Below are 9,107 nucleotides of genomic sequence, written 5' to 3'. Positions count from 1 at the left end.
GGAAAGTAAATGAAGATGTTGTGTTTCACAAATTAAAATATATACGAATTACATAAGCAGATCTACAAAGGTGGGAAGCAGGTAATGATAATTTTCCGATGCTTGAGAAAATAATATTACATGAGTTGCATAATCTTGAGGAGATTCTAGATAGTATTGGAGAAATTAATTCTAGCATGATATATGATATAACAGCCTATCACGTTTTTTTCTACAATGTTTGTAATGTCTTGATATATTTTGATAAAGAAGATATTATATGTTATGCAAATCAAATGATAAAATAAACATGAAAATAGACTTAGAACATAACATATATAATAAAAATTATTATTTTCATTTGAATCATATTTGAACACAACACTTAGTACTTACTTCGATTGAATCATAACTCATAAACATTTCATGAGGAACACCTCAAATGACAAATGAACCTAGAAACTAGATATACTACTTATGTTTTAAATTTTACTTTTGATATTTCCATAAGACGCACACTTGTAATTGGAAACTGTGGAAGAAGTAAATCCACTAATCGTATTAGCAAAGGGTCAACCAAAATGGATTCCATATGAATAACTTTACCTAACCGAATAAGGAGGAGTCCAAGCACTTCGCAATTTCAGAAATGGAGTGTTATTCAGCAGTTGTGCCTCTTTTTCAACCTTTTTCTTAAGAATTTCCATTGCCTTCTTCAAGTATTGTAGTTGGAATAAGTTAATTTCTTTGATAGGATATCCTCATCATAGACTATTAGCTCTCTTCCTAATTTCTATAAGGATTTGTCCGCGATTTTTTTCTTTCTCGAGAATCGCCTCGAGGCTCATGAGCTTGGTACTCAAATCACGAGTACCGCCTTCTTTACGAGCCACAATATGTTGATTGTGGACATTAATATGTGGTTGAGGGAGGTTCCACTCAAAGAACCCTTCTGCCAATGGGTTCACGCTAGGGTGATCAAAGCACAAAACTCCTTTATCACCCTGTGAAAATACCACAATGAAAATTTCAGCATTAAACAACATACAGAGTTCATTAGACTTTTTGAACAGACCAGCAAGACGCGTAGAAAATGTAACTTGTAAATTCCTCGCATTCTTCATTTTCACCATGTCAACCCTTTGACGACCCTTGTTAATCCTTGTTGTCATTCTAAACTATCACTAAGAAATTGTGAAAGTAAATTGTGATTTTTGGTATGAACGCCAACAACTTTATATAAGAAATCTTGAGGAGCCTAGAAATTTATGTTCTTTCCTTTTTTGCATTGAAGAAAAGTATTGCAAACTAAAACATTAGATTCATTTTCCCTTCATTCCTTGTCTCGATGTATATAGATCTTATCATCATAATTAAGCTATAAATATTTTTTTCTAATTAGAATTATATTATTGTATTGCACTTGACCGCCATTTTTTGTTAAAACAATTTTTTAAAAAAAATATATATATTAAATGATTTGTGAAACCTTAATGTTTAAATATTAAATAACTTTCCTAAGTAGAATTATAGTATTAGATAGCACTTGACCTCCGCTTTATTTGACAACAATTTTTTAAAAAATATATATATATTAAATGATTCATTAAACCTTCATGATTTAATGATAACACAAATTTTGCATTTACCATTAAATTTCCCTAGTGAATCATCATTTGGAGACCCCCATTCATTAAAGATCACAAACTTCATATAGTGATATATTTGTCTTTTGATTAGTAAATGTAAAACAACTCACATTTCAAATATTATATTGATTTGAATTGGATTTATTTAACGACAAACAACTCTCTCTAAATTTTAAAAATTGTAAGCTAGTTTATTTCAATAAATGTAGTACTGAAAATATAAAACATAAAATACAGAAAATAAATAAAATTGTTAAAAGAATTTGAGGGATATATTTTATTTTGTTTTACATAGACTTATATTGCGGTATAAAATTATATGTATTCCTAATATTGCCAAATATAAGGTATTAGTCATACGTCATATATAAGGTAGGGTGTACAACTAATCTAAGAATTAGGTATAAATAGGTCACATATTACTACCAAACATAGTACTAAAAAATAATATACAAATACATGGACTATTTTTCCTTACATTCCCTTCCAAATCAGTTTTTTGATGTTTCTACAATCTATATAAATTTTTTTCCTAATAAAACATTCTTCTACTCGTCTTTTCTCAACTTATGTGTTACAATAATATGGTATTCCGGTAGTGATAAAGCTACCAAAGGAATTCATACCAAAATCCAAATTTTTTATCAGATTAACTTAGTTGGTAAACGTCATTGTCAACACCAGTCATAGATGGTCTACGCTCCATGCTGGTGAACCACCACCAAAACCACCATTGAACTATAACGACTTTTAACAAAATCAATATGCCTAGCCCTATCAAAGATATTACTTACATCCATGGAGACCAACTGTATTTTGGGAGGAATAAGAGGTTTAGATCATGATCCTTAAAGAAGGTTTACTATGTGGCAGATCAAACCTAGAAAGATTTGTAAATTGATCCTTTACAATGTGACATTAAAGCCTGAATGTAAGAAAGATTCTTGAGTTATAGACACATTTAATTCGGCTTACCAATATGAAAGATTACGTATATGTCATTTCGAAACAGACATTTTTTTTGAAGGCTAAAGACCGATATAATATCTTATGTGACCTCTAAAATGGGATAGTTCAATACTGAGGCAGAAACTACCACTTACATAGAATGGATCTCGTTTTCATGCTTATCACCTAAATTTTTCTTTAAAGAAACATCGTTTACGTTGGCCAAAGTAGTGGGAAAATCGTTACCTGCTGTTATGGCTGCAATAAGCAAATCTAGACCTAGTTTTGTCAAGGTAATGGTTGAAGTCGACTTATTGAAAGAAAATCTTAAACGGATCAATGTTGGAGTTAAGAAGAAATATTCTGGGGAAAATCATCTCAACATAGATAATATTCATATAAATGTATATGCAAAAGTATTAAAAATATTGCAAAAGGCAGAGGCATGATTTTCGTCGATGGGTTCAACAAGATAAGTAAGCACACTAATAACACTAACAAATAAGTGGATCGGAGAGGGTCAAATATAAACATGTCTGATTCGACATAAGCAACTGAATAAATGAATTCTACCTCAACAAAAACAATAAAATTGAGATTTGAGTGAGTATATGAAACCACATAATACATTAGATCTCAGCCGAATCGCCCCATCTATCCTCTTAAGGGGGGTTTGGCTTCAAACCCGGGTTCGAACAGGATGAGTACGTCATGCTAATGTGCTTTGGATGATCCACATCTCAGGGTTAGGCGCCGATGAGTACATTGAACTATTCATGTGGTTGAGAACACTCACAGCCCAAGCACGTATGCAATATTTTATATAATATTAGAATATTATTTATCATTTTTTAATATTGTGATATCTTGTTTTAGTTTCCTAATCATACAAAAGTTCAACTATCATATTTTTCCTCATTAATGAAATTTAATCCCTCCCCCACTCCCTCCCCCTTCCACTCCCAGTCCCACTCCCGACCCCACCCGCACCCTATAACTAATTCTATGTGAATAGAAACAACGAATAAATTTTATCATATTTTATTATTACTTTTATATTTTTAACTACTTAAAATAATTATATTGTCAGTATTAATTTATATTATCTTATCATTTAGATCAATATAATCATTAAATAATTTTCTAATTAATATAAAACATCTATATTTATTCTGTTTACTTGTTATTTTTAAATTTTTATTTTAGTGTCCACATATCTCTAATTTAAAATTTTATGGACTATAATATGTATATTATTTAACTATTTTTATTGTATACTCAAAATTATTCAAAATATTTTCCCGACCCCTCTTCCCCCTTCTTTTTGTATTGTTTTTTAATACTTTTCGCAAATCTAATTTGAATGTTTTTTTTATGTTATACATCATAAGCAGTTGAGTGTTTTATATTTCAGTGTACAGAATACTAAGCTTCAATTTGTTGCTTGTATTATACATGTCACGACCCAAATCTGGGCCGCGACTGGCACCCACACTTACCTTCCTATGTGAGCGAACCAACCAATCTAAACCTTAACATTTCAATATAATATAAACAGAAAGTAATGTGGAAGACTTAAACTCATAAATAAAATCAATAACTATTATTATCCCAAAAATCTAGAAGTCATCACTACAAGAACATCTATGATCAAATTACTAAACTAAGAGTATTCTAAAAGCTAAAAATACATAAGAAGCTAGTCCATGCCGGAAGTTCAAGGCATCAAGACTTGAAGAAGATCCAGTCCAAGCTACAAGCATTAGCTCACCCTGAATTTCCGGTATAGTAAGACTGGCTTGAATTACTGTTGAGTCAAAGGCGACGGCACGTTTGCTGCACTCCACAAATAAACAAGAAGAAAACATAGAAGTAGGGGTCAGTACAAAACACGGGTACTGAGTAGATATCATCGGCCAACTCAAAATAGAAAACAGTATATATCAGATAATATCATAAAAACAACTAATATCCTTAGCATGCAGCTTTTACAATTACCATAGCCCTTGGTTACAACACCAAGCTCATCAATGAGGACTCACGTCTCCTCATCATACTCATTTGGGAATTAGGTTCATTAGATTGAATATATTAACATCTTACAAGATTCTTTATCTTTATTCCCCTCGTGTCGGTACGTGACACTCCGATCCTCATATACTATCCTGGTACCGGAACGTGGCACCCGATCCATATCCTATCCTGGTGTCGGAACGTGACACCCGATCCATATTCTATCCTGGTACCAGAACGTGGCACCCGATCCATATTCTATCCTGGTGTGGAAACGTGACACTCCGATCCTCATATACTATCCTGGTACCGGAACGTGGCACCCGATCCATATTCTCTCTTGGTGTCAGAACGTGACACCCGATCCATATTCTATCCTGGTACGAGAACGTGGCACCCGATCCATATTCTATCCTGGTGTCGGAACGTGACACTCCGATCCTCATATACTATCCTGGTACCGGAACGTGGCAGCCGATCCATATTCTATCCTGGTGTCAGAACGTGACACCCGATCCATATTCTATCCTGTACCGGAACGTGGCACCCGATCCATATTCTATTCTGGTGTTGGAACGTGACACTCCGATCCTCATATACTATCCTGATACCGGAACGTGGCACCCGATCCCCTAATCTCACTACTTTCATTCATCAAGCCTTCTTTTATACCAAGGCATCATCATTAACAAAGTAGATTAGGGTTTCTTTTCATGATTTGGGATTCAATAGCTTCATCGTGCTTATTTATTCATAATTACATAATCACATCATTCATGCAAGCATACAATTAAGCATATAGAAGGTTCACAATACTACTGACACATATCATTCGCTATTAAGAGTTTACTACGAATAGCGTGAAAACCATAACCTACCTCCACCGAAGATTAGTGATCAAGCAAGCAAATTTTCTCCAAAGCTTTGTATTTCCCCTTCTCGATCGTCTCTCTCTCTATCGATTCCCTTCTCTCTCTTTCTGTTCTTTTCTTTTTCTTATTCCAACCCTCTTTCTTTTACCCTAATTAGTATATAATTAAGAATAAAAGATGGCAATAATGCCCCACTAATTAACTTAAGGTTACCTCTTTTAACCCCCAAATAATTAGACTTATTAACATTAACCCACTAACTTTATAATTAAGGCAAGAATAGTCAAAAACTTCCCTTAAAACGTATCAAGAAATCCGACCCAGACTGGGATTTCGCAGTCTGTGACGGCCCGTCGCGCCTGCGACGGTCCGTCCTGCTGCCTGTCACAGAGTTCAGAGACTCAATTTCTCTGAAGAATCTGTGACGGTACGTCACACCTGTGGTGGTCCGTCCTTCCATTCCGTTACGAAGTTCAGAGAGTCGATTTCAGTACCCAATTTTTAGTTTTTCTAAGTGTTTTGAAACGAGACCCTGCGACGGTCCGTCGTGCCCATGACTGTCCGTCGTGGTGTCCGTCGTTTCTGCTAATTTCTCCAAAATTGAAGTCTGCTGCTCAAAACGACTAAACAGGTCGTTACAATAGATACCAATTTACCCATCGTTCGTCCCCGAACGATCACAAGAAGGAAAACAAGGGCGAAGAGGAGTACCTGAATCTGTAAACAGGTGTGGGTATCTTTCTCGCATATCGACCTCCTTCTCCCAAGTTGCTTCTTCAACCGGCCGATTCTTCCATTGCACCTTAATGGATGCAATCTCCCTTGATCTCAACTTGCGAATTTCCCTATCTAGAATGGCAAAAGGTTCCTCCTCATAAGACAAATTCTCATCAAGCAGAACTGAATCCCAACGGATAATGTAGTTTCCATCCCCATGGTATCTTTTCAACATCGACACATGAAATACCGGATGTAATCTGGACAGCCCTGGAGGCAAGGCTAACTCATAAGCCACCTCCCCTACTCGCTTAGGTACTTCAAACGGTCCAATGTACCTTGGACTTAGCTTACCCCGTTTACCAAACCGCATCACCCCTTTCATGGGCGAAACCTTCAGCAAGACTCGTTCTCCCTCCATGAACTCTAAGTCTCTAACCCTTCGATCTGCATATTCTTTTTGTCTACTTTGCGCCGCTAGAAGCTTTTATTGAATAGATTTCACCTTCTCCATCGAATCCCTCAAAAGATCAGTACCCCAAGGTCTAACCTCGAACGCATCAAACCAACCAATGGGGGACCTACATCTCCTACCATACAATGCTTCTAATGGAGCCATATCAATGCTTGAGTGATAGCTATTATTGTATGAAAATTCCGCTAAGGGTAAGAAGCTATCACAATGGCCACCAAACTCTATCACACATGTGCGAAGCATATCCTCCAACACTTGAATCGTTCGCTCAGGCTGACCATCGGTCTAAGGATGGAATGCGGTACTAAGGTCCAACCTAGTACCCAATTCCGCATGCAGTGTTTTCCAAAACTTAGAAGTAAACTGCGTACCTCTATCTGATATAAAGGAGAGTGGAACCTCATGCAATCGCACCACTTATGAGATGTAAACTTTGGCTAACTTCTCTGCATTGTAAGTCACCTTGACAGGAATGAAATGAGCAGACTTAGTTAACCTATCAACAATCACCCAGATGGAATCGTACTTACCCATCGTCTTTGGAAGACCAACCACGAAGTCCATTGCGATTCTCTCCCATTTCCATTCCGGAATGGGCATTCTCTGAAGTGTTCCTCCGGGCCTTTGGTGTTCATACTTTACTTGTTGACAGTTTGGACATTTGGCAATAAAGTCCACAATGTCACGCTTCATTCTACTCCACCAAAAGTGTTGCTTTAGGTCACGGTACATCTTGGTTGCACCCGGATGTATCGAATACCTTGAACTATGAGCCTCTATCAGAATAGTGTTGATCAAATCATCGACGCGGGGTACGCATACCCTTCCCTTGATCCTCAAAACACCTTCCTCATCGATTTGTGCTTCCTTAGCCTCTCCTCGTAATACCTTATCTTGGATTCTTCTTAGTTTCTCATCATCAAACTGTTTTCCTTAATCTTGTCAAGAAAGGAAGATCTTGCCTCCACACAAGCCAACAATACTCCCTTCTCATTTACTTCTAATCTCATCAAGTCGTTAGCTAGAGTCTGAACCTCTCTAGCTAATGGGCGTCTAGAGGCTTGCAAGTGAGCTAGACTTCCCATGCTTCCCCCCTTTCTACTTAAAGCATCCGCTACAACATTCGCCTTCCCCAGATGATACAAAATGGTGATGTCGTAGTCCTTCAGTAGTTCCATCCATCTTCTCTGTCTCAAGTTCAAATCTTTCTTAGTAAATACATACTGTAGGCTACGATGATCCGTATAGACCTCACACTTAACCCCATATAAATAGTGTCTCCATTGCTTAAATGCAAACACTACCGCGGCCAATTCCAAATCATGAGTTGGGTAGTTACGTTCATGCACTTTTAATTGCCTCGAAGCGTAAGCAATTACATTCTTCTCTTGCATTAGCACTACACCCAAACCCGAATAGGATGCATCACAATAGACAATGAAATTCTTACCTTCCACGGGCAAGGTGAGAATTGGTGCAGTAGTCAACAAAGTCTTGAGTTTCTGAAAGCTTTCCTCACATTCGTCTGACCATACAAATGGAACATTCTGCTTAGTCAAGTTCGTCAATTGGGAAGCAATGGAAGAGAATCCCTTGACAAATCGACGGTAAGAGCTAGCTAAACCAACAAAGCTTCTTATTTCTGAGATATTAGTAGGTCTTATCCAATTCTTCACTGTCTCAATCTTAGAAGGATCCACCATCACGCCCTCCTTAGACACCACGTGCCCCAAGAAGGACACTGCATCTAGCCAAAACTCGCACTTGGAGAATTTGGCATAAAGCTTTTACTCCCTCAACATTTCCAATACCATTCTCAAATGCTCCTCATTTTCTTTCTTGTTCTTTGAGTATATCAGTATATCATCAATAAATACGATCACGAAGAGGTCCAAATATGGCTTAAAAAACTCGTTCATCAAGCTCATGAACGTAGCAGGGGCATTTGTAAGACCAAAAGACATCACTACAAATTCATAATGCCCATACCTCGTTCGAAAAGCAGTCTTTGGCACATCCGTTGCCCGTATTTTCAATTGATGATAACCGGATCTCAAGTCAATCTTAGAGAAGACACAAGCACCTTGTAACTGATCGAACAAGTCATCAATGCGAGAAAGAGGATACTTATTCTTTATGGTTACCTTGTTTAGTTGTCTGTAGTCTATACACATTCGAAAACTCCCATCCTTCTTCTTCACAAACAAAACTGGAGCACCCCAAGGAGATGCACTTGGTCTTATAAAGCCTTTGTTTAACAACTCTTGAAGTTGTGCCTTTAACTCTCTTAACTCCGCGGGAGCCATTCTATAAGGGGGTATAGAAATGGGGCGAGTACCCCGTTCAAGGTCAATACAGAAATCAATATCCCTATCTAGTGGCATACCAGGAAGAACTGCAGGGAACACATCCCGAAACTCACGGACCACCGAAACCGACTCAATCGAAGGTACT

General features: G+C 37.1%; 1 protein-coding gene across 1 annotated transcript; it reads right to left on the bottom strand.

Moving 5' to 3' along the window:
* Positions 1-743: 743 nt before the first annotated feature.
* On the bottom strand, positions 744-1,151 carry LOC101249345 (agamous-like MADS-box protein AGL62). The gene has a single exon (XM_004237236.2). The coding sequence runs from the start codon at positions 1,149-1,151 to the stop codon at positions 744-746; it is 408 nt and encodes a 135-aa protein (XP_004237284.2).
* Positions 1,152-9,107: the final 7,956 nt, after the last annotated feature.

This window comes from Solanum lycopersicum, chromosome 4, assembly GCF_036512215.1.
Source record: "Solanum lycopersicum chromosome 4, SLM_r2.1".
Taxonomy (NCBI): Eukaryota; Viridiplantae; Streptophyta; class Magnoliopsida; order Solanales; family Solanaceae; genus Solanum; species Solanum lycopersicum.
Note: the sequence above shows the minus strand (reverse complement) of the source record. Positions and strands in the feature narration are given on the sequence as shown.

Coding starts and splice junctions, on each gene's coding strand:
- LOC101249345 (XM_004237236.2), bottom strand. CDS start 1,151: ATGACAACAAGGATTAACAAGGGTCGTCAAAGGGTTGACATGGTGAAA.